Raw genomic sequence first — 26890 nt, forward strand, 5'->3', positions numbered from 1 at the left:
GGAATATGTCGCCACTATGTATAAACACATATAGACTGACAGACTGCATGCAAAGTAATATGCAAATGATTCAATACAGAGCACAGAACAGTCGTTGCACTCCGTCACTGTGAAAAAAGTAAACCAATTCAAGGGGTTATGAATAACATTTTATAAAAGTTTTTAACAAATTGCTGGAATTGATCTCTACCACTGAGGTGATGTTTAGTTTGCCGGACATTATTTTAGTGTCTTTTATTATTATTCATTTTATTACAGTTTAGCAGAATTCCTTGTGAACTATTTAGTTAGGGATATGAGGGTGTTTTATTTGGGGTTGCAAAGGGAAGGTTTACTTTTTTTAAGTGGAAGTTAGCATTTGCCGATTTAAATGAATATTATGGTTATTAATATTATTATTATTATTATTAGGGTTACCTGCTTAGTGTTTAGTCTTCCTTTCAGTCCCGTGATCTACACTCTTAATGAGAGCCAGGCTTCAGGTGTACTAATCACAAAAGAGAATTAAAATCGCTATAGTGGACTTGATGTTTAAAGCACGGAAAATTACAGAGCATATACAGCTTTTTCAGGTTGAATGACAGAAATGCAAAAAAGTTAACAAAAACATCGATAAGTCGCAGAAACACAGCACACTGAGTGCATACTATCAGAGGGTGAATACCAAGATCTACATCCTGTACGGCCCATTGTGCTCTTCAGGAGCCAGCTTCAGACGCTGAGCGTATTGTTGGGATAATATAGGAGGACGTCTTACCTCTTTTAACTCCATATCATTCTCACAGTCAATCAGTTCTGTTTAATGATGTAAAACTTCACAGAATGGATTAAGGAGAGAAATGTATTAGTTTCCAAATAAGAAAGTGATCAAAGAGTCAGTGACAATTGAGCAGGAAGATAAATTATTTAACAAATTAGTCATTTGGGACAGGTTTGTGGGCTTTCTTTATGAAACGAGGTAGCTGTTACCTGAAAGCAGATGTTCATGTTAACAAACTGCAGAAGAAATGCCAATTTATAGCTCCATCCTATTTAGAGAGTCTTACACACTGTGTTGAGGTTTATGTTATTTTTATTAAATGTGTTATGTACAAATACAGATTACACACAGGACAAAGCACAAGTTAGAAATGACACACTGCACATTGCTGATTGCTCTCAAACCAAACAGAAGAATGTGTTTTGTAGATAACGACCTCACATCTCATATCATTGAAAGTCACAGTACAACTTAGGCTAACTTTAGTCTGTGGTATCAACTCAGTTTTACATATAGGAATCACTTATGGGGAAACTTGAAGTTAGATTTCTCAAAATTAAACAGTTTTATGAGAAATATTCAGGTTATTTAGTCACTTTGCATTCATGTCTTCATTTCTGAGAAGGTTCGGTTTCCATCGGTTGTGTTCAGAGCAGTGTGTGGTTTCATAATATATATTTTTTGTAAATCCTACAACAAATTAAAGCCCCAGCTGGAATCAAACAGGAAGTGAAACTCCTGCAAACCAACTCCGATCTGCAGGTGCTTAAAAAGATAAATGAACGACAAAACTGCTCTCTATTTATTTCTCCGAAGCCAAACACTGAACACAATATGGTCTTGAAAAAGTCAGCCTTTATCTCAAAAGGTTATGTTTTCACTATACGGTGTTAGACTGGATAAGATCCACTCAAACCAGTCTGAGCCCACAGCCAGACCAATCCGTGAACTGTGGAAAAGGTGATAAAGGTTGAAGAAAATCATTTTAAATTTGAAGTTACATTTGCTCTGCAGCTCTGGCTGGTTAAAGACTCATCCAGCCTGTTAGGTAATTTATAATGACCCACAATAATCTGAGCTGGGTTTTAGAGAAACTATGTTTTAGCTCCTTATCTTTTAGCTCTCGCTGGGGTGCAAGGACTGCAAGGACTTTGTCAAACTGCAGGAGCAACTCAATTGTGAAGAATTTGACTGTTGTGCCTTGTTGTAGTCAGCCATGGGGTCTCACAATGTCACGGCAAAGAGATCCTCTAAAATCTCTTAGCTATTAAACCTTGATAAACTGCATTTAAAGCAATTCATGGAAAGTACTTTGTCAACATCTGAGTCACAACTTAAGAGAAAATCTGTAGTTTATTGTCAAAAAATAAAGAAAAATGAACTACTTTCATTTTTAGGGATGGAAAGAAAGTGTGATGAAGGACATTTAAACAGCCAATTCTAAAACAAAATCCTCCTGTGCTAGTATGAATATGGATGAATGTTCCTCTTTACATTTTGAAAGAAAGCATTCTGTCCTGAATATTGTTAGTTTGTTAAGTTTCTGAATTAATGGGCTTTATGGGGGTTAGTTTTTATTTCAATTTCTAAAGGAGACAAACAAAAAAAGCAGATGTTCCAACATTTTATGAGGAATTTAAAAATAGATTCATAAAAAGTTTAAAATTGGAGGTCACATATCTGGAGCACCTTCAGTATCTACCATAGGGCTGTTTTCTGTAGCCCCCTCTTGTCAGCCGTAAAACTGGGGCTTTGAGGCTGGGACGGGTAGTCACCCACTCCTCCTCTGCAAAGACAGTTAAACACACATTGTTGAAAGCCGCTGTATCAACCGTGCTGTCACAAAGTCAAACTGGGAGCCGGAGTGTCGTATACTTTCCTCTCACAACCCATTTAACCAAAGACAAGAAAATTCAAGCGAGTAAATGCTATCCCAGGTGCAATATAGGCTTCTCTCCACAGAAAATTAATTTCATAAGCACTTCGCCCTCTGTTGAGATCTGACTGTCAGCAGCGCCTTCCTTCGAGCCAAATTACATAAAGACGGCCACCTCTGCTCCATGGCACATTGCACTGCTTCCAAATAAGAAAGTGTTTATGGAGCAGAAAATCAAATCATTGCCCCTTTGGTTTTTGGTTTGGTCCGACCTCAACACCCTGGTGCACAATTCATTGTGCTGCAAATGAATGAGCCGGCAAACCCGCTGTGGCAACCAGCTTATCGCCGCTGTCATGTGTCAACCTTGTAACTCCACTTTTGGTCATTTCTAAAATGTTTGCATTAATAGAAAGCTTCTGGATTAACCATTTGAGTACATATGAATTCTCTGTTGCTTATCTGACTGCAGTCGGGTGTGCACAGCAGAGGTTACTAAGCCAATAGTAGCAGCTTTTCTAGAGTAAGCCCCGTGAGGGCACCGATCCAAAAGGCAAAACACTCCACCTTTACAACGGGCATCGGTTCGCCCCCTGAGCTTCCACTGGCACATTTACTGTTCGAGCCAAATGCAGCTTGTAGCCAGGAAGGTAGGAGGGGTGGTGCATGCAGGAGCGCCCCCCTGGGTGACAATGATCTGAAGTGGGCTGGAACCACAAGGCTTGTTTCTCTGCTTCACAACATCTATTCAATATCAGTGCAGCAGAAGTCAAGAATTGTGTGGCAGAGACTTATTTTCTCGTCAGGAATGAACTGAAATAAGGTCCAAGGATGTTTCTTAAAAAGTTTGTTTTTAGAATCGTACATTGTGTCGACACATTTAACTAATTAATTACATTTAACAAAAGAGTAAAATTCCTGTTGCTTTTGTGAATTGTTACTGGCTTATGCCGGGTACAAGGATAGCACTGGAAATGTTGAGCAGACTAATAGAAAACTGCATGGGTTGCAGATATTGCTCTCGTGAATATACTGATGCGAGTAGGTATTGCACAACCAAATGCTGGACAGTCGTGATCAAATAACCAATTTAGAGTTTTCTTAATTATCTGACTAATGTCAGAAATCCTGAAAAATCACAATCTATCACAATTTACTGAAGCATATGTTACAAATTGCCTGTTTGTCTGACCAACTGTCCAAAACCCAAAGATGTTGAATTATCAATGTTGTAAAACCAACTCATTGTTTAAGCTCTAACTGTGTGTTTTCCTTTTGCTACGTTAGCAGCAGACTCACACTCGTAGTTGGATCGACGTCTAACTCACAAAAACTAAGTTCTGCTTCGTACAAAGTAAGCAGTACTTACCATAGTTGTTGTAGGATTCATCACTGGTTCCATGTGCATATTCATAATATTCTGAAATGCTAAACAGACAAAACGGTACCATTAGTCAAAATGATATAAATAGTGATTACAGTATACATAAGGTTAGCATTATTCTATAGATTCCTTACCATCTCCAAATATTGTCTTTAAAAACACGTCACAAATCTTTATTTTCTTTACATAAATAAAGCAGAGTTATTTCCTAAATCAGCTTGCCACCTTATTTTACCAAACATTGTTCAAACAGGTATACATTTGTTGGGGACTATTTTCCGCTGTGGATAGAGACACATTTGGTGCTTCAGTGAGTATTTACAGCAGCAGGACAGTGTAAGTAGGATTAACTACAGTGCGCGTGTTGCTCACTGATGTGTTTTTAATAGTTTCTGGACGACAGTGGAGTTCTATGGCGGAGAGGACTAAGATATATCAGGTTTTAGATCAACATTCAATTAGTACAATTCATTGCACAACAAGAAACATAAATGTCACCAGACAGATACAGGAAACATTCCTGCCCATGGCAGTAAAACTATACAATAAATCACCTCTTGCCAGATCCTCTGTCGAGTAATTAACCACTACACACGTTTTCGTTTATTTACACTTCATACACACTACACATACATACTTTGCATTTTTGCACTTCTCTACCGTTTAAATTTGATTTCCTAAATTAATACGCTGTACATATCTCTCATCTAAGCTATTTTTATTTTATCCTAATTTATATTTATTGTTGTATATATCTTTCATCCTTGTTGTTTTATATTTTATTTTGTGTCTGAAAGCTGCTTCTCCATCAAAACATTTTCCCTTGGGGATTAATACAGTATATATTCATTCAAGAATATCACCAGGCTTATCCTTTTATCAAATTAAGGATACAAGGTGCTCATTCATGGTTCAGACTTAATGTTCTAAATCGACAAAGTAAGTCATGTGGAGGTCTTAATGTCTTATTAATGAACACGTGTCATGCTGAACTACAGCTGGTGACAGTTAACCTTTCACAGGCAGTATTGCAAGTAACCGTAGAGTCCAGACAGATGGTGATTTGAAAAAAAGTGCTTTGTTGTTTATCTTGTGTGTGTGTGTGTGTGTGTGTGTCTGTGTGTGTGTGCGTGTATAAGTAAACATTACCTCTTTGACTGATTGCTGTAGTTATCCTCATAGGCTTCATAACTCTCGTCATCATATTCCCCACCATACCCATCATCGAAGCCCTGTGAGAAAACACGCAGTTAGCATTAAAGTCTCCTCATCTCTATTCAGTCTAACTGGTTAGAGGTGAACATAAAAACAATCATTGCTTGGTTCCTCAGGCAAAGTCCATTACTTTATGTCCACAATAAGAGAGGAAACAGGGGGAAACAAAATCATGTCCAACAGAGTTTATTGATTAAAGCTTGCAGGAGAGCATCGCTCACTAGTGGAGCCTAATAGACATCTTCGGCGTCTTAAACCACAATATGGATCTCAACTATTGACAAGTAGCTACTTGAGAACACACAAAGCCAGTGAGTAACTGCAGTCATGTTCGATAACACAAATGGCAAAACAGCATGCGGCAAACAGTCAACGACTTTGTAAACGTGTGTACAGTTGTTCATGCTTTGCAGAACGTCTCTCCTCCTGTAAGTAGCGGTTTCCACATCTGTGCAGCTGTGAAACAGGTAAAACACCAATACAGTGTATTACACTTGTTTCTGTAGCTCTCATAATCGCATATCACTGTTGCTTTAGTAATGGCAATAAGCTATCAATGTGTAGTTTTTGTTTTTTTGTCAAACGAACTGAATGTCTGCAGTGTAAATCCCATTGCAAATATCTGTGTTGAGGCTCAGACTGTTTTAGCCGCCCCAGTAATCCAGCTAATGAGTGTTCACATCTACAGCGGACTCAACCAAGTTATGCAAGTAACCTGGTTTTGGAACAATTCAAGTTGATCTTTGTGGCATGTAAACATCTCACTCCTGACGTTGCTGCTCCTTTTGTATATACCTTCTGCAATCACTGGTGGACTTGATGGTGTCATTACCACTGGGGACAGGTCGGACATGTTCCTCTCACTTTTCAAAATCCAATTTTGGTTCATGTCACTTTTACAGTTTCAGTTGATTTACTCCTAAAGTTTCTCTAAACAGACCAATACCCTTGTCCTGTTGCCAAAACCCAGATCAAGAGAGGAGTTGCTGTGCGTTCAATAATAACTCTGATGAATCCGCTCTCAGCAATTAAGTTGTATAAGCAGGAGTGAATTTTGAAAAAACTAAAAACATAATTTATCCTGTGTTTGTTTATTTTTAATTTGTTGCCTAAAATATTCTAGAATTGAACATAAATCAAAAGCAAGGCACTACAGTGTAGCAATATTCATCATAAACTGTTTATCACCAGGTCTCTCACAAAGAAACTATAAATTCTTATTGCTTAGTACAATAATAAAGCAGCAATTTACATTACATTTCTAATTCATATCCAATTGTCACAAAGTTACAAGCACAATAACCACTTTCATAATAATGTGTTAATTGCTAGATGTAGGTCAATAGATGAATATGAATGCAGGAAACGGCAAACACCTCTGACTTAATTTGGTCCGCACCACTTCTTAAACCAAACCAAAGCTCTTGTGTGGACTGATCTGTCTGAAGAAAGTACTCCTCATAATATTCTGATAAATGGTTTATTTATGACAGCAGGGATAACCAATCTCAGCAGACCAAAGGTGCTCGTAAACAGCTTAATCTGAATAACCACTAAACTGGAGCCAGGCCAACGTGTGTGCAGAACAGTACACTATAGCCATTGTCTGCTCTTGTAATTGTTGGATCTTCTTCAATGAAAGATATTTAGTGGAATTTTTAGTGCACACCTTTCTTTTTCATCATGATCTAATCTCTTCTAATCCTTTCCTAGCTTGCTATTTTCAATGTGTTTTCAACAGCGTGTTATATCTGCCTGTTACAAAAGAGTACAGCAATTAGCTTTTGGTCTGGCTGCCATCGGTAGTGTGTATAACACCAGAGCAGATGCATCAGTGTGAAGAACACAATAAAATGTCATTTAATGCACTTGTACACCTTCTCCTTTTGGGTAATGCTGGTTCCAACAGCTCTGGTTACTGTGTGGCTTTATTTGTGTGAACGGGAATTCGACTAAATTAAAGTTAGGGATTATGTCAGGGATTAAGTTGTTCAGGGGATCCAATACTTCTCATTTTCTTGCATGAGTCTTTCTCTACAAAGGGAGAGTCAAAGACCTGCGTATCTCAGTAATTGACTGTTTTGTTAGCAATCCCATATGACAAATCGCTCCATGCTGGACCGTAACTGTAAAGCGATCGGTGGATTCATTTCAGTCAAATGAATTCTAAAAATAAACCTTCAGTCAAACTTTCAGAATTGCAGGAATAGAGGTAATGTAAAACTTGAGTTCTTTATAGTATATATATATTTTTTACAATGACCTATAATAATATTCATTCTTTAGACATATTACACATTTCTTATGGTGTTTTTAGTATATTATATGTGAAAATCCACACATATCCTGTCCTAAAAGTCCTAAAAGCTTTTAGGTTCAGGTGAGGCTAACGAGTATAAAACTGGATTTCTGGTCATGGGTTAGGGTTAGGAGTTAGGGTACCGATCACTTACATATATTGTGATGTAAGTGGTGGTTAATTAACAGAAATGTAAAGACTGATTATTATGTTGAAGCGTTAGCATGCCTGGCTAAACAATTTATAGTGACTCACTAGCACACTGTAGCAGAATGGGAAATTAACAGGATACAGGAAAAGCCCCATTAGGAGGCGTTAAGTTGTCTGCCTGCCTTTGTGTTAGCAGCACCTTTTTGTTTTCAACATAGTGCTAAAAGAAGACAGGGATGTCCAAAAATATCGATATCAGGGCTCTCAAGTTTTGACCACAGACAAGAGTGACATATATCCCCCGGGAGCCGTTAATGGGGTAAGGGGGGGGGACGGACGGACGACGACAAATACGCACCGCCGGACAGCTCCAGTCCCGTCTGTCATTACATCTTACCCAGATACAACAGATACAAAAGATACGTTTTTCTGATTGGCTATCCGTGTAGCCCATTTCTTTTCTTTTTTTGATTGGCTGATGAGTGGCTCCTCACGGCAGACCTCCAGAGGATTTGGAGACGTGCTTGATTCCTCCGTGGTGAGGGCAGGGCGACCAGGTCATGTTTGCGCGCTGCGGCACATTAAATAGCCTAGAGTTTTTTTTTCAGGGTGAGAAATACGATGTGTGGCGGGAGGGCGTGACTTAAAACCGAAATGAGTGACAGTCATGCTCAATGCGTGACACTTGAGAGCCCTGCATGCGATATAGCTTACTATCGCAACCATTTTTAACCGATAATGTATTGATACAGCCGCGACTATTAATACATACAAAACAAAGAAAAATCTGGTGTTAATTTGTCTTGAATCCTTGTGTGTGTCTAACAACTTCCTTGTGATTTGAAATCTTAAGCTATGACTATTTGATGTTATATTTACTGGTTAAATGATCTTACAGTACAGATAAGCAATGTTAGATAGAAGCAAAACAGTGCAACACATGTTCCGTATTATTCAACAATAAGTTTAAAAAAAAACATAACACAATGTTCATCATATTGTGATCATTCTATCTGCTGACATGAGGATGAGTTGGACCCACAACACAAGCTGCATTGAGAGACAACAAGGGGCTATGTGTAAATAGCCCGACAACTAATTAATGAGGGCTGATTCCTTGAGTTTGACTCGTCTGTAAAAACAATTAACACCGGTCCATTTTAACAAGGCAGAGGAAATGAATCAAATGTTAACATAAGGGTGGAGAGTGTTCGCTCAGTGTAATTAGGACAGCGAGAACATAGAGGCCCTTAGCGCTGTGCTTCATTATCAATTGACAACCTGTATGTCCCCTGACAGTGACTGATCTTCTTAGGGAGCTGCCTATGAATGCCTCTCCATGCGGCAGAATTAGGAGGAAAATGAGATTTGCAGCCTTTTGTCTCAGTGAATAGATGCTGCTCTTCACTGCTTACCTGCAAATGCAATCAGCATGAACCTTTTGCTGTTGGCTGAATGCATATAAGCTTATTTTTCAATATATTTTCTGGGTACATTTGAGAAATGGGCCTGCGTCATAAAAGAGATCGATCTTTTTGCTTTCAAGAATAGTGAATTAAACAATATAATATTCACATTGGCTCAACAGAGGCTCAGGAAAAGAATAAACAGACAGGCACTTCTCACTCTTCAGATGTTAGATATTGTATTTCTAACATATCGTGCTACTTCTACACATTGGGCTTCAGTCCTACCCCCACAAATGCCACCATCATGCATTCTACCAGAGTCTTTCTTCTGTTAAATAATCAAGTGGAAGTGTGTCACACATCTACTTTAATAAACAGGAGAGTTCTGCATGAACAATTTCCATAATTAATCTAACAAATGTGAACTCAGCAATGTATCTGAACCTATTGTTATAAAGCAATTACAGCAGGTGTGCATAAGCGTGGCCTGAGAAAACGCTCTCCTTTAAGATACATACAGAATCTCACGCATCTTTTATGTTCACGAAATAGATGATATGGGGAGAATTTTCCCCCATTTTCAAAAGGGTGTCCTTTTGCTTTTTCCACAGTAGATAGATTAGATTTTTTTCTTCAAAGCCTCCCAAAGCTCTGTGTTTAATCACATTATGGCATTTCCCGCACTGCCTCGGTATGGTTGCAGGGCTCAGGTTTAAAAACCAAGCTATGCGTTTCAATTTTTACCAGCAAATTTGTACAATTCATGGTCTACTGTCAGGGCCAGAATCCTGCATCACTCTCCAGATTCTTCTTTTCTATCATCTGCTCCGACATTAAAAGATAAGATTTGATCCAGATGGGATCTGATCTTTAACATTAAACTGAGGCCATGGTCCCAGTCTACACAAAATGCCATCGATCACATCTTTAATCTTTCCTTTTGCGCTTTCTCACAGAGGAACTTGATACAGATTATAGTGAAATGTCTCACTGTCGCTCACAAGGGACGAGTATGCACGTGTATGCATGTGATATAGCGTTTACATGTATTTCATAAAGCACCACATTGTTGGGTCTCTTTCTCAAACACTCCCACACTGAGAGGATTCTGGGTGAGGGGTGTTAGCTGCAGCTCTGGGGGAATCCATGCTTTAAATGGGCACAGCCATTCTTTAGACTTGCTGAGGCAGCTTATGCAAATTGATGTTTTTGTCTCATCAATGACATTGATTATGTCGACCAATTGACCCAGTACTAAGAAGCTCTATGGCACACAGGAATACGATAAATCAGGCTTCGTCTACACAGAAGATTCTTTTTCGTCTTAACTTATTTATTTATTTATTTTTAAAATACGTAGTCTTATCCTTTAACATCCACACTAAGAACGTAGATGTCATTCAATTTGTACTAGAATTATTTCACAGTATTATGTCAAAAGCAACACTGAGGAGTACACATCTGTGTTTGCTGTTGGCGAAGCTATTTGATATGGTTTCAGACTGCTCAATGAGAGAAGTGTTGCAGCACTCTGTACACCTGAAAGGCAAAACCTGTAACGTCCGTTATTGTGGAAACAAAAACAACTTAACTCCAGGGTGAACGTAGTGCTGATGTAAAGGATGTTGCAAGGTGAGATTTGCGTGAGAGAAAAAACACCAGATGTTCATAAACTATAAAGCAACTACAAATATCACCTCACGAGTAATGTTCAGCTTACAACCATGTCATCAATTCAGAATTATATCTATCGAGACATTTGTGTGAATTGTCACATTTCGCATATCAATTCTTGAGTTATGTGATTGTGAAGACCACCCAATCAGTTCATCTTTTAGTTCAAGTGGACTTCTGTGCAAAATCTGAAGATATTCCCTTAAGACGTTCTTCAGATATCGCTGAGAATGGACCAGACATGAGGTCACAGTGACCTTGAATTTCACCATCAGCATCAGTCTCTCTCTCTGAGTCCAGGCTGACATTTCAGCCAAATTTTAAGATATGAAGGCATTCCTGAGATATGGGACAGACATCGGGTCACACTGTATATGACCTTTCACCTCCAAAATCAAATCAGTGTCGAAGAGGTGTCCTCCAGGCTATGGCTGGGTGATTATTCAAGATGATCATGTTTTTGTCTTTCAATATAACCATATTGTGATGAAATCATATATTGAGATATCGTGACATATAATTGCATTGTCTAAATTGAAAAACAACATGACAAGCACATTAACTCGGTTTTCTTAGAAAATTAGAATTGATCAGAATTCGGCATCTGGTGATAACACAGTGTAGTCAGTGTAGAGATGAGTCTTAGAGACTATTTATTTATTTATTGAATGACCAGAAAACAAGCTGTATTGTTATTGAGATAGAAAAGACCTATATTGCGCTCAGACCTTCCTGATCATCATATCGTGTTCGTGGGAATGGACCAATCAGACCGACAGACAGAAAACATAATGCCTGGGGCCACGGCTGTCAAGGAGGCATAAAAATGACACCTGATTACTACCAGCTACCTTATCCTATCCATTTAAGTTTGAAATCAATACCACCCTCGATTAGATAAGATTATGAATATTCTCACAGTATCACTTTTATGGAACAGACTGACAGTTCGACCGAGTGCATCAATCAACTATCTTTGGAGAAATCTACAGCTACAGAATCCCCATACACACTACGGTGCTTTTTCTTTCTACAGGCAAATACAGCATGTAGAAGTGGAGACACATCTATTGTACATTTGTTTCTCAAAGACAAATACAAGATGTAGCAACAGAGGGGAATCTATTGCTGTTTATGTATTATTGTGTTTCAACAGATTGCACAGCATCTTGTAAGCTCAGTGATTGAATGAGCAAACAAACCAGGACCTTTTGTTAAAGAGGTCGTGCTACATTCTGGAAACATTCTTGAAGGAAATTGTGTAATGTAGTTGGAAAAAAAAGCAAAGTGAGATATGAGGGAAGAAAATGTTCAGGACAAACTCATCTTTCCATAATCCCCTAGTCTCTGCGCTCCCACCCTTCTTTCCAACCTCCAATTACAAAGAGAAGAAATGCCTCGCTTTTTACTCCTCAGAAATATACAGGCTCTACATCAGAACTCAATTTGGTTTGGTAATGAGACTGCGCTTGTGCATTTCCCCATGCAGACAGCCCAATCTTCAATTGCCAACACACATGGGGGCTTTGCTTAGCGGGAAAGCTCTGAGGAAATAGACTGGTAAAAGCGTTGCCTTTTTTCATTTGGATGAAACTTTGAGCTCACCGTGTGTCGTCTTTTCAAAATGACCTTGAGATATTGTCAAGATCTGAGGACATGCATACTTTTTTATCTTAAACCTTGAGTAATTCTTTGTACACATCCCAGCATTATTTTAAGTGAACAAAGATGTTATAGGCCACTGGTCAAGCTACTACCAACTCTCTCTCGTTGCATGAAAATGGTTCAGCTATTTACAATGCAAAACTTCATGAGTCAGCCAATGGCTTTGTTTTTACATATGTTTTATCCAACTATAAACCCCATTTACTTTCCTACACTTTCCCTTTCACAGGCAGCCGTTTTATTTCACCACAGAGTGAACATCTACTAGCTGCAAGCAGGCTCTGATTCAGGAGCTCATTCCAGGCACTGACATCTGGTGCTGTTACATTTTCAATGCACAAGTGACCAAATTCACTTCATGCCAAAACATGTGTGCTTATCACTCGTCCGATCAAAATGACCTTCTGACATCAGAATGTCAATGCTTTCTGGCATCAACCCTTGTGGTTATTTTTTTTACTGGACGTTTTACATCGTCATATCCTGTCACATTTACATTAGCTGCATTAAATACATTGTATTTGCCAACATCAAACGAGATGAAATAAGCACTCGACATTGATCACCATATGCTATGAAATATGCAATTAGTAAAAATAAGTTTGCAATGTTCCAGATGCACAGCAGTTTGAAATAGCAGCTATCAGAGCAAGTGATGAACAGATTTGTCACAGCAAATAGAGCTGAAAGCTCACATCTCAATACAGTCAAACCTGGACTAAAATCTGTCTGTACAGTGAAACATGCTTCGCTTACAGCTTTTTGAAGACAAGTCTATCTTTGGTTTAAAGAGGAAGAGAAAAATCCTCCTTGCTTGCAACTTCATTAGCCTCCATGATAGCGATAACTTACCAACAAAAGGTGACGATAATATATTCTTATCACCTTTTAAAGGTGGATTTGGTGGCAGCTAGCGCTGTTGTTAAGGCCACGCGCAAACCGGTCGTAACGTCATTGGCCACACTCAGAGGCCATAATAACACTGAATGGTCTTAATAACACTTCTTCAGGAGCAACAGAAGTCAGACGGCAGAGCCATGGTTTTGCATTCTGCGGCTGATGTCGTCACAATTTTTATTTTGTGTTGAATAACTACAATGGCCTTCAGGAAATGTAAATAGGAGAAAGGCCAGTGTTTGGTTTGTCCGTTCTGGGCTACCGTAAAAATGGGGTAACATAGCGGACTCCTTGAAGAAGACACACTCTTTATGTAGATATAAAGGGCTTATTATAAGCTAATGCAAACACAGCAATTATCAGTTTCATGTGATTATACACTAATGAAAACATACTTATGCATATGATATGCAATTTCTGCTAATAGATCCCCTATAATGCTATACTGGCCCTTTAAGTCGAGCATGTTAATTTTCATATTTTGCTGATATAGATGTAAATTGAGGTGGATTGGATCCAAAATCTCTATAAAAAGTTATGCTATGCTTTTAAAATTAAGTGAAATAAATTAATAACATATTATATTAATTTCCTGCTGGCCCTATTTTTTCCAACACATGTCCCTGAATGCCCTACCTCTCGGTGTAAAGCAAGACTCCTCCAGATCACGTTAAAGGAGATTAAACAAGTCTAATTTACACACAGTTCAAGTAAAATTAATATCAGCTATACTTTTCACTGTGTGCAAAAAGGATTACACTTACATAGTCGTCGTATGATTCATGTGTGACGGCTAGCAGCGGGGGTCTGTATCCTACCCCCCTGGCCCTCGGGGCTTTCACCTCCCTCGTTAAAACCGCCATGGGAAGTTTGCCGTGCGCCGCTGTCCCCCGAGGGGCGGCTGCACTCCTTCCTGTGACTTTGTGGCCCCTGGTAAAACAAACAAGCAGACAAACATGACATAAATTTGCCTTAGGAATTTTACTCCATAATATTGCAAGTTGCAGTGGTGTCTGAGAAAAACTGGCACGAAGACATAAAGAAATCAGTTAAAACCCGCTCATCGCTGCATATGTGCAAGACTGCCTCAGTCGGTGGTGTCGTACAGTGAAACACAAGTTAAGCATGGTAGATCTTGCAATGACGAGAGGGCACAAGAGTGTCACTTTGTGTCTTTGTCATCTCTGCAAACATGCCTGTGGGATCGTATGCAGCGGGGTTCTTTCAATAACACGACGAAGCAGTGCCTAGCATGTGTTTGTCCAAAATCACACCTCCATCTGCCTGGAGCTACAAAATACACTCAGGTTTGTAGTAAAGAGACAATAAAGGCCAAAGACATGGGCAGGCTTGAGGAATTTAAAGTGGATTGTTTCTCTTATGGAGGTGGGACTGTCCAGTAGCAGAACCACACGAACACCGCAGGGCTTGAAGGGTGGATTTAGCATCGCAAAGCCGTCTATTGTCTGCTAACTTAGCATTTTAACGGCAGCATAATGTAGGTGGGCTAGGATACCCTCTCTTCCTCTGGCACATCCTTCACAAGGTAGCAGTCCATTGTGATCCAAAAATACAGACACTCAAAGGGGAATTACTGGTGCATATTTTTCATGGAGATTTACAATAATCGCTTATCGTTGCGCCATAAGGGGAAAATCTAGGTAGAGAAGTGGTGGTGAGTGACTTAAAAATGTGAGTAACCCATGTTACTGCTTGATTTAGCTCACCCATATGTGCTGCCTGAATTAAACCAGGCTGTCATGGCAAACTGTACCTGCATGGGTAGTCCTGAGGGACCGCCACGTCTCACGTAGATTTCAAACAATTTGCTCGCGAAACAAACTTAAAAGGAGACTGGGTGAGGTTTGCGTTTCACACGAGCAGCTGCATGCATGGCAATGCTGATCAAATGCTCTCTAAAGCCTAAATTGTTCTGTAGCTGGTCCTGCCTGCATCTTAAAATTCCCTTAAGCTACACAACGGTACATGGAAATCAACTAATATTTGAGTTATGAAGGTGACATAACTGGGGGGGGGGAATTAATTAAAAGCAGAATACTGTTGAAAACTATTAACTACAACATGAGGGGGAATAGAACAAATAACACTTTTATATTCAATATTCAGATGTTTGACAGTGAACCAATTAATCTGAAATTCACAATGAAGGCGGCGACATCCTCCTTCATTATTTAACCATGTATTCGTCATTCACAACACTGCACACCAAAATGTTGTTTAGAACGTGTCATATTGCAGTGAATAACAAATATTGAGGGTTGACTACTTTTGAGTGATTGCATAACTGATTTAAAGGAAAACTACTCAAGTATCTCTCTCTCTCTCTCTCTCTCTCTCTCTCTCTCTCTCTCTCTCTCTCTCTCTCTCTCTCTGTATATATATATATATATATATATATATATATATATATATATATATATATATATGTCAACCCTTTTAAGTTCTGCCTATATGTGAAATGTTAGGACTGCAACTGGAAAGAAAAAGTATATTATAATTAAGTGTTAAGTCCTGACCTGTGAGAAGTGTTTCAGAAGTGTTTTGATATGAAGCCTGCCACAAGTCTTTTATAATAGTAGTAACCTTCAGAAACGTTTAACTTTAAGATGCCCTGATTATTGTATTCAAAAAATACTCAGAGTCCTTTTCTTTGGCACTGTATTTAGTGCTTTACCCCGTGGATATTGTGGTTGCTGGTCGTACGCTCCTCCCCTGTGCACTCCTCCCTCTGCCCGACTCGTCGGAGCCGTTGAGCAGCGAGAGCTCTCTCAGTTGCTCCTGTCGGATCTCGTCATTGTAGTCCTGCGGGAAACAAAAAACAGAATGTATCAAAAACAAGGACATTTGTCTTCCGACTGCAACAGATGCTCGCAACGGCAGCAAATGGCATGTAATCAAAATGATCTTGACACGCTCAGCAACCACATGGCGTTGCTGAGCGTTGAATACTCAATGGGGAACCTTTTCTTTTGGTGTATGTTTGGGCACTTTGAGTAATGCAGGGGCGGGATTCGTGATGTAGGACGATCAATACATCCTCAACAAAAAGACATGGATTCATTGGTCGCAGTACTTTTTGTATGATTTTTTTTTTAATAGGAAAAGGTAAAAACAGATTTTCTGTCAAGGGGTTTGTAGAACTAGTGTGAGTTTTTTGACAAATTGCCTTTCATATGACTAGAGGACAAAATAACCAACAAAAACAGATTTCCAAATCATTTCCAAAACCTGTATGTAAGAAGAACGAGGACATAAAAGGGAAATAAAAAACAACAACCTAGTCCGCACTTTCAAGCAACAGAAAAATATGGTCGACGCACAGCCGGTAATTGACAGTTTCAAAAACTTTGTGAGGAATACCGTTATCATGTGATTCTGAACCCTTTTTCTTCAACCCGTTATCAAACAGTATGCAGCAGACAAGGGAGGGTACAAAGCAATATTCATTATCTTGTCATTGCTGACAGATAAACAGGCTTATTTCTCAGAAACACACAAGCAGAGCCCACATGATTTGATACCTCGGGCAGAATGCTTTAGTTGTTTTATTTCATTATGACAACAAAGCGACGGAGGCAGCAGTCAGTGATTTAGACAGCCACACTTTGTGACTTGTTGGGTCTTTCTGACTGTATACCTGGGTGGCAGGTACTGAAATGAGAGCAAGGAGGCCTTAAAAAACCTCCGCTAGATATTTGAAAATAAATAAATGACACTGCAGACAAAGTCGGACCAAGAATTTAGTCCCAAACATTAAAAACAATTCTCTTGGTCTACATGAATCCTTCCATCATGGAGTAAATGACATCTTTCGGAGAGCGTTAATCCGACCAGTAAATTAACCGCACATTCATTCATGAGATATCATTCTGTGTAGAGTGCATTGATAAGTGAAGGACAGACCATTAATGGGTGTGCAGGCTCTATTCGAGGGAGATTACAGCTCACACATACACTATAATCTTGGGTTCTGGTGAATTTTGTCACCCTTTATTTGCTTTAATACCTTCTTTTCATACTCTGTGTATTCCCATTAAATATCTATAAGCCCACCTACACCAAACTAAGTCATGAGGAATCACAGCAGAGTGTTTGCCTACTCTGTGATTCACATGTCCGTCATTGAATGCAATCAGATCTTTAACAAAAGCCTATTTTTAGAATTCTGTTATTATGTGTGACCAGCAAAGTTGTAAACTTGCACGTTATAACAAATGTCAGCATCATTATTGTCACATTGTGCCAGCTGTCCTTTTACAGTAATAGGAAATGTGTCCAAAAGGGACCATATGATGAACAGATTCTTACTCCTGTGTGTGTCGAAGAAGAAGAAGAAGAAGAAGAAGAAGAAGAAGAAGAAGAAGAAGAAGAAGAAGAAGAAGAAGAAGAAGAAGAAGAAGAAGAAGAAAAAGAAGAAGAAGAAGGAGAAGAAGAAGAAGAAATAATACTCCTCAAGGTAGATTTCCAAAACACTTGACAAACTGCACACATGTGCTTCTCTTGTTAATGAACTAATAGGGCCTGAAGCGTTCTGATGGTTTCAAGGAGACTGGCAGGGCTTTTAATTGGAAAGCTGGCAGCTTATCTAAAGCACAACAAATCCGCCAGAGCTTGTAAAAGTTGACTGGTGACAGAGGCGTTAACATGAGTAGATAAACCCCCTGCTGAGGCTTCTCGGGCCAGATTGTTTGCTCACTGAGATTAACTCTGACCATGCAGGACCTTGTACACGAACGATGCCCTTCACAGAGCAAAACTTAGACTTTAAGGGGTCGGCAAACAAATAACGACGATACCGATCCTTCGTGTGTGCGTCTACACCTGCTACACATCTCTGTTGCTGGCTGTATTGCCTAATTTCCTTTCTCGACTTTACATCTCACTGGTACACGTCTGTTGGCTGCAGGATCGTTCATGAAAGAACTGCTCCTATCAACTCTGACAAACATACAACATGAAAATTAATTCAACATTTTTGAATAATCAATCTCAGTGGAAGAGAGACCTGAAGGCATCCAGTGATGCGAGTCAATACAAACCTCCATCAATATATTAAATGGATAAACAAAAAAAGAAATCAAATCAATCCCAGTTTTTGAAGAGAATGGTTTATTGTCGACTACGTTTGCACATACAAAAAATGTGGCTTTCATTATGAGATTGCTATGTCCCCTATGTCGGACGTATGTTTGTCAGAAGATGAATTGGTTTCTTTGGAGGACAAAGCTGAAAATTCCCTGGTGATATACAGCATATTGATGAATTCAAATTTATGGCTGTAATGTGAGTGAAGCCATTACAATTTCCAACAGCTCGCAAAATGTGTGTTGAAATGTATCTTGTGTTAGATCGGCTGACAAAAAATCTCTTACAGCGTCGTGTCTGCGTTGCTGGACGCAAAGAATTCATAAGTGTGTAATTCATCATGTACCCATTCACAGCAGGCACACAGAACAATTGACAGGGACACATAGTTTCATAAATATTCACTCATATTGCAGAAATGACAGCCTGGGACGAGGAGTTTGTTGAAATTCCCCCAAAGATTATTAAATCTGTGTCAACTTCCAAATAGACAACAATGAGAGCATTAATATAGCAGCACACACCTACTTGCTATTTAAAGAGATAGTGAAGTAATATGTCAACCTGAGCAGGAAATAAAGGCGCTGTCCTGCATAACAAACTACTGAAAGATGTTCTCCTTCTCCCAAAGCACATTAGGCCAGTTGACGCAGAGGAACAGAAGCAGCAGATGTTAATCTGCATCTTGATATGATGTGTGTCAAGTTTTCCACTGTACGTATAACTTTCTCATTGTGCTCATTTTAGTTCCAAACAAATGAACTGAGTAATCTGGACTTGGGTTCTGTATTTCGTGATACTGGAAGTTTACATTCGTGAAACTTCATTAGTTGGTCCTTTGCTTGTGCATTTCACTTTATTGTGCTGCTTCGTGACCGTCGCTGAATACAAAGAAGAATCAGTGCTACTTTTGAGGTCCAAATGCAAGAAAGCACAAGTGAACCATAGTGTGATACAACACCACATGCAAATTAAATTTACACACACACACAACAGAATCTAAAACCAATGCACAGTGAAAAAAAATATCCTCATGTCGAGCTCTTTTAACGTGAACTCAATACAAATTGCACCTCCTTCCTTCCACAGTAAAATTGGCCCTGCGTTGTTAGGACACGTGCACAGTCTGGATCTTTGCTGAGCATAATAATGCAGAGGACCGTGCATACGTGTGTTCCTCTACAACACCAGGCCAATCAGGGTTGGTGCTCAGACTCTTCCTTTGGGATAATGTGAATCAAATAGATTACATATAAATTCAAACACAAAACAGACAGCTTTAATAGCATGTATATCTTCGTTTTGTCTTGAAATGAAATGAATCTCACATATCTTGTTTCCTCCAAGATGAAGGCTACAAGCTCATCCGGCTGAGAGCAGAAGCTTCTGTCCTTCTCCAGGGCCTCTCGCTTCAATCCTGTAAATACTGTATTCCACTGATTAGGTTCCTGTTTGCATAACTGTGAGCTGACAGCACTGACAGCCTTTCTGTAGTCAGATTTTACTTCCCGGCAGATCTGAGGGCTCCCGCTCAGAAAGCTTTCTCTCCTCAGAGAGTCGGCGACTGATAAAGCTCACAGTCAGACAAACTGTACTTCTTGGCGACCCGTGTATTCAACTCTGGCTCAAGACTAAATTAATAACACGCTATTTTCATGTGAAATCGTAAATGATCACATAGCTTGTTCATGTGATTGTGATGTTTTTTTTAAAATAATTGTGATTTAAATCATAAGGTTTTTCATAACAAAAGAAAAGACACTGTTATTCATTTCTTCCTGTTTTGTAGATATGAGCTTAGTGGGACGCAGGTTTTACTGAAGACGTATTTGTCCTCAGACATCACGGGGCGCTGCAACATTAAAATGATTTTGTTTTGGTAGAAGATGGAGCACATTTGAGTTTTTGTTCAGAGGTGAGTAGGAATGAGTGCACCACAAATCCCTCACCTCAGCTCACTTGCTGTGGTGCAAACTTAGATTTTCAGCCGGAACCAGCAGTGTAGGTCATTAAAGTACACGCATGGCATTGTGGGAGCTACACGTCTCGTTTTCTAAGCCTGCTGCATCATTTTGACCTGAGTTTGGTTTCAGAAGCATATGTCACACAAGCAGGGGTAGATGGGCCTCTGGGCCTCTGGAGCAGTGCTACTTTTCCTGATGGCAGAGAAAAGCAGTGTTGCACACCAGTTGGCATGAAACTGGAACCAGGCATTTTTAGCAGTTTTACGTTTAGTTAATTTTTCCTCATCGGCCAACTTGTATTTGTTTACATTTAGCTGACAACAAATTGATGTCAGATACAGAAAATCAGAAGTCCACCAATTTTAGAATTGCTCTTCTCCAACATTGTGACACCAGCAATAGACAGTTTAAAACAAAACAGATTAAACACATTGTTCCTCCTTGTCAGTTTTGGAGCCGACATTACCCACAATGCAACACATTCCCGATCTAGCGGCCTAAAGCCTAGTTCATGCTTCTGCGTCACGTCGACGCCGTGGACGTGACGCAGAAGCATGAACTAGGCTTAACACAGCCTCGAGCTTAGCCTCAAGGGGAGAGGAGCAGCAGGATAAAGATCCCGTGTGCTCACAAACTCCACACCTCCGGATCTGTTTCATTTGAACTTGTAGTTTTCTGTCCCAACTGACCAACCTCATAAATAAAGCTTGATAAACTGCCTCAAGTGATGTCACTTGAGGCAGTTTATCAAACTTCACACAACTTCTTTTGGGGCCACAAAAGGATTTACAACTTATTTATTTGATATATTCAGTAGCACTCCCCAACACTAGTAAACAGTCTTTGATGTGTAAAACCGTTGGAGTTCCTCCTAAATTAATCAAATCGAATGAACAAATTTACATTATTTTGCCTTTCGAATATATAATTACAAATAAACAACACTTTAATAAACCCATGCTGGTTATTTTTAACCAAACCAGTCCCCAATAGCAATTTACTTGAAGTATCACTCTGGTAACACAGTAACCATCTCGGTTCTTACACAGTGAAGCCATAAAAACAAGAAACAGCAGGACGCACCTTTCACTCTCCACCAGAGGCAGGAAACATCTGTCACTGTGGATACCGACAGATGCCTGTTGTGTTGCATTATGTGCAGTTTATTTGCAAATCCATAAGATCCCCGAAGCAGCAAGCATGTGCTATGCAATACATGGCATGGTCTTTATTTTTTAACGTTTGTTATGGACATGTGGGCTGAATTTAGGGACAAAGTGAGGTTTTCCTCTATTTGAACTTCACTTAGTATTCTGGGGTTTCACAATACAATGCAGGGAAGGGAATGCAAGGTCTGATTAAGCAGCAAAATGTAACTTGAATTAAGGTTTTTCCCCTTTCAACATTCATAAACACTTAGAATAATAAACCCTCATTGGAGCTTTTAACACTGCTTTCTTGTCCAGAGTTATAATTTGAAGTTGTTTTGTCACTGTTAAATCTTCCTATAGTCACCCTGTGTAATTATTTCTGCTGGCATAATTTCAAAAAATGAAACTGTTGTCTAGCCTTAACTATCTGTGCTGTTTGAATGTGTGCACCTATTCAGAAATAAATGGATTGCAGCTAATTATATGTGTGTACTAATTGTACACTCTTATTAGAATCATTCAGAATACACAGTAACTCATCTTTTCTCAAGTTACTACAATAAAGTGAGAGTTTAGCCTCCGCCACAAGATTTGTATATATTTTTGGAAAGACTGTATGGAAGTAAAGAACTTGTAAGAACATCAACTTTCTTTCAGAAAAAGCATGAAATCCATAATGTTGACTCGTGCAGCACAATTCCTCTATTAGGCTTGTCACATTTGCATTAATATTTACAGCTTGAACTCAGCGAGAATACACAACATGCACATTAATTATTTCCAGTTCTCCGGGCTATAAGTTGCTGGAGTCTTGCAAGTTTTTTTCCATACAGCACTTTAATTGCTGAATACATTATTTTTAATTTGTAAATGAGGGAATGCAGGGTTCGATAGTGGTTGTAAAACAGATACAAACTTTATGCATCTTTTCCCTTTTGTGTTAACAAACCCTGGATACTGTAAACTTTGTGTTAGCGAGTCTTGTGGGGAAATAATTAATAATCAGTTCTGATGTTCATATACCACATAGGAATGAAAATTAAGAGGAAAAAGTTATGTAAAGTATTAAACTTACTGGAACTAGGAATTTTTTGATCTCCTCCAAAGCATGACTCATGCGTGAATAGGCCTCTCCAGGTGGAGCGAAGACTTCAATTAAAACATGAAGATCATTACTCAGATGGGCGTATTTGGCCTCCCCGCTTTTCCTTAGTTCTTCTTCCTGTGAAAAAAAGGACAAGTGAATGATTTGAACTGTTCTCCAAAATGCATGTTGTGTAATAACATAATATGGTGGTAATTGTAATTCTTTTTGGATTGACATGTAGTATCTTCACTGTTGCATAGTGACGTGTCATCAGGTTTCACTTGGGAGTCAATTTTCTTTCTAGTGTACAATGCAGGTTGAAGTGGAACGATTATGACCTGTTGATTTCTACTTCAGTACATATATTATAACTAGATATAGAATGAATAAAACATACATTTGTCATTTCATTATATGAAGCGTGGATAATGAATGTGAACGTAATGATTAATGACTAGACACACTTTCAATCAATTTCTGTTACGACTGATAATGCAAGTGGCTCTTTGTGATTATTATATTTAGACGCAGCAGTGCTCTGAGTTAATGCTTATGTCAGTATGCTCACATTCTTTCAGTGACAATGACTGTCTGTACAAAATGTTCCCTCAAATAATTGATTAGATATTTTAGTCTGTTTAACAGGGGGTGTTAAGGATCCAGATGCAGTATGACAGGATCCGAGAATCGTTTTGACAAGCTTTAATCCAGGCAGAACTCACAAACAGCCCAGGATCTGCATACGGGGAAAAAGGCCGACAGGAGCCAGAGGGAGCTGAGGCAGTTCTCGTGGTCGGGGACCGAGGACTATGGAGCTGTTCCAGGGGAGAGGCAAGGCTGGGAAGTCTAAACGGGCGGCGTCGGCAACAGGAGAGCAATCGGAGGGTAGTTGGTGGAGAATTTGGCACAAATGTGGAGAACGAGCGAGCAGTGAGTGTGAGTGAACCTGGGGCTTATTTACCATAGGGAGGGGCCTTGCATACCAGAAGGAGTAGGTGCAGCAGAGTAGAAAGATGAGAGTGATGGAGCTGACGAGATGGGTGGGACTAACAGATGAAGAGCATAAGCTGATGGGGCGAGTGGAACAAAACAATCATTTTTATCAGTATTTTAAGTGCATTTTTATTGGAATGTTCGCTAAAAACTGTCCCCACCAGAAAACAACTCAGTTGCATTTAATGCAATTTAGAGACTCGGGATGTACCGCTTGATACTACTAAAGCCATGAGGCTATAGCTCTCTAAATAAAGTATTTTTGCTAAAAAATATATATTTTTAAAATAAAGAGATATTACAAAAGTCCCTTTTCCCATTTGTTTTACATAGGCATCTCTTAAAAAGGCTACAACCCACAGTAACATTCATGATTCAGTTTCAAGACAAGAGTCACTTAAGTAGTCAATATATTCATCGCGAGGAAGACACCTTTTCCGTACTTGCTTAAGAAATAACTTTGAGAAAGTTATGACTAATTATCTGACAACTACAGGGAAAAAACAGACTGCCGGTAGACACTAGAGCTTGGTCATAGAGTATGGTATCCCTCAAGAGTGCTTAAATTATCACAAGACAACTTGATGCAGCAGACCAGGCGTCCCAATATTCTCACTACGCAAGTTGTGTCTGTACGCCTCTCCTCCCATCAAAGCAGGTGCCAATGTTCACAACTTTGATTAGAGGATGTAGTGAAAGGAAAAAATAAACGCCAAGACAGTGAAATGGAGGAACAGCAAGTTTGATCTCTGCAAATAACAGTAAGTTCAGCCACTATACCACCATGCAATCTGTCTCCTGTCTGTCTGTCTTGCTAACCAAGCTGCCAGCGCATCTCTGACAGACACTTCCTGAGCTGTTCTGTGACTTTGTGTCTGACAAAAGTGAGAGTTAAATACTATTTATTCTATATTGTGATGACATGAGGGAGAGTGTCATCAATGGGAGATACATCCCCTCCCAGTGGTTGCAGCAGAGACTACAACCCTTTCATGGCATCTGGTAAACAAACTACAATTCCCATAGTCAGCAGGGCAGCCGGGCCAAAGCTGCTGCCCAGCTGAAAGAGAGCTGGCTGATGAGGGTTGGTGGGAGGAAGAATAAAGAACAGGAGCAGAGGAGAAGAAAGATAGTTTTTAAGTTACATTAAAGACAATGAACCAGAAGTAAACTGAAGATACTTATGTTTGTTTAGTGCAGGGACTTTGTCAACTTGATTTGTGCACCCACGCTTCAAGCCGATGCTGACCTGTCAAGACATCACAATATAATTAACGCCTACAGTCATAAACTGCAGCTCGGAAAAGATAGCCACATCATACGTGAACATGCGTGCGAGCATGAATTAATAATCCAGCAGCCTCTATTTGTCAAGAAAATATATATATAATTTTAAAACAAGACCATGGTTGTCTAGTCTCAAAATCCAGGTAGTTAAAACTCTTGATGAATGCAAAATGGAAAGCAGTTAAAATGTTGATTAGCTTGGCCTACTGCAGGGCGATATAGAGGCATGGTGAACTCTCAGTAAAGAATAATGAAAAACGTATTCAGCCTAGCCGTAGCATAGATAGAGTAATGTACAAGTATCAGCACATCTGGCGGATCCAATTTGAAGGGGCATGATACATCTGATTAAATATATATTGTTAATTATAAGTGACGTGTTCAATGCGCCGCGGACCTAAACAGGATGAGCTGTTTGGAAAATGGATGGATGGATGGATGTTCTATGGTTTAAGTTTGTCAGAGGAGATGCTGGATCATCCGCCATAGAAGAGTTGATCCACAGCAGGTGTGCCAGGGAGACAAACGTAGCAAGGGCCCCTGGTGGACAGGTGGGGAATGACATGTTTGATAAATAAAACAGCAGACATCTTAAGAGATCCCTCTGTCTATGTGGTAGAAAAAAGAGAAAGGAGGGGGAAAAGATGCAGACGTCACCGTGATGGAGTCTGTGGTGCTATTTCTGTTTCTACATTCATTCTATCAGATTACGCTCTGAACATCTCAGGAACATCTGAATTGAGAAGTTGTTTGGCCATATTTCCAGATTCACTTCATTTAATTATTACTAATTACATAATCAAACAAAATTAGACCAAACAAAAAATCCCAATATTCAATAAACACAGATCATTTCACATTAAAACATGTGTTTCTGACTGGTTAAACTTCTCATGTTGCTGGATTAATGTTTCAGTGAAGCGCCTCAGTGTGTTCAGTTCCACCACTAAACATCAGTCGTATGAATCCTTACAGCAACAGAGCTCCAAAGTATGAATGGCAAAAAAAGAGGGAAAAATTAAGATTGCAATGATGTGTTTAGTTTGGATAGGTGGCATTGAGTTCAAGCAAGTCTCCAAGAAGGCACTGAAGTAAAAAAAAAAAGTCTGATGACAAGAAAAGCCCAACCACCTTCCTATCTTAACCCGGGCCCTGAGGGGCCCCTGCCTGGGGCTTCACACTAGCTTAAAAGTTGTAAAGTTCTGTAATATGGCCTGGAGTCAGTGCTAACTGTGTTTTTAAAGGAACTGATTAAATCCTAAAATCAATTCTACTATCAACAAATAATTGGACATGATGTCAGACCTGTAGAGTGGAGGTTGCTATGTATTTTATGCTATGACAAAATATATTTCTTTGAACATGTTTTCCTTAACCATGCACTGCAACAATTGGGTGTTGAGTGCTTCGCTTGAGGACACCAGGATGGTGGCTGTGAAGAGAAGCGAGCGTAACACTCACGCAGCCAATTGGGTTTAAACTTTTGTCCTTGCATCATAGTTCCCTACCCTCGAGTAGAAATCAGCTTTAATTAAAAATCAATTTTAGCCGGCTTCACATTCACTGTCAAGGAGTCACTATGGATCAGATCAAAATGTGTAAGTGGGCGGATGATGGTGTCTTTAAGTTGTTTTAATAGTTTGTCACTGAAATGTTTGGGAGTTTACTCACAGAGCCATAAACCACTTACCATGACTGAAGTATGCTTGCTTTTAATCCATCAATATTGTATGTTTGCATTGCTATGAGGACTGTAGGAACTCGGAAATAATATTCCAGCTAAACCTTGTAGTGTTTTGTTTCTAGAGTGGGACAGGTGGAACGAGGACACGCTGCTTTAACTCCATGCTCAACGTGTTGTAGAGACCATTCAGTGTGAGATGTATGGCTGGGATGCTCTAATGCAAATCTTCCAAACCTAATAAATTACCTTACGGCCAGACAAATGCACCATACCGACAAACTGGGTGAGC

The 26890-nt window shown here is 39.4% G+C and overlaps 1 protein-coding gene across 8 annotated transcripts in view; it reads right to left on the reverse strand.

Moving 5' to 3' along the window:
• The window catches only part of khdrbs2 (KH domain containing, RNA binding, signal transduction associated 2), a 59519-nt gene that overhangs the window by 6039 nt on the left and 26590 nt on the right, over nt 1-26890 (reverse strand). For 4 of the 8 annotated variants that reach the window (XR_011077116.1, XR_011077114.1, XR_011077115.1 and 1 more), the window contains exons 4-9: nt 22626-22772; nt 16025-16152; nt 14094-14259; nt 5170-5252; nt 4006-4064; nt 2463-2546 (exon numbers count right to left, since the gene is read on the reverse strand). Coding sequence is in view for 1 of the 8 variants with exons in the window: in XM_068568677.1 (XP_068424778.1) it covers nt 2452-2546; nt 4006-4064; nt 5170-5252; nt 14094-14259; nt 16025-16152; nt 22626-22772 (678 nt within the window). In the remaining 7 variants the exon portion in view is untranslated. Of the gene's footprint in view, nt 1-141; nt 2547-4005; nt 4065-5169; nt 5253-14093; nt 14260-16024; nt 16153-22625; nt 22773-26890 lie in introns of those variants that run through there. The other 4 variants (XR_011077118.1, XR_011077117.1, XR_011077119.1 and 1 more) reach the window with 3 other exon arrangements.

This window comes from Clinocottus analis, unplaced genomic scaffold (genome assembly GCF_023055335.1).
Source record: "Clinocottus analis isolate CAN_PGR_092001 unplaced genomic scaffold, fCliAna1.0.p SCAF_8, whole genome shotgun sequence".
In the NCBI taxonomy this organism is placed as follows: Eukaryota; Metazoa; Chordata; class Actinopteri; order Perciformes; family Cottidae; genus Clinocottus; species Clinocottus analis.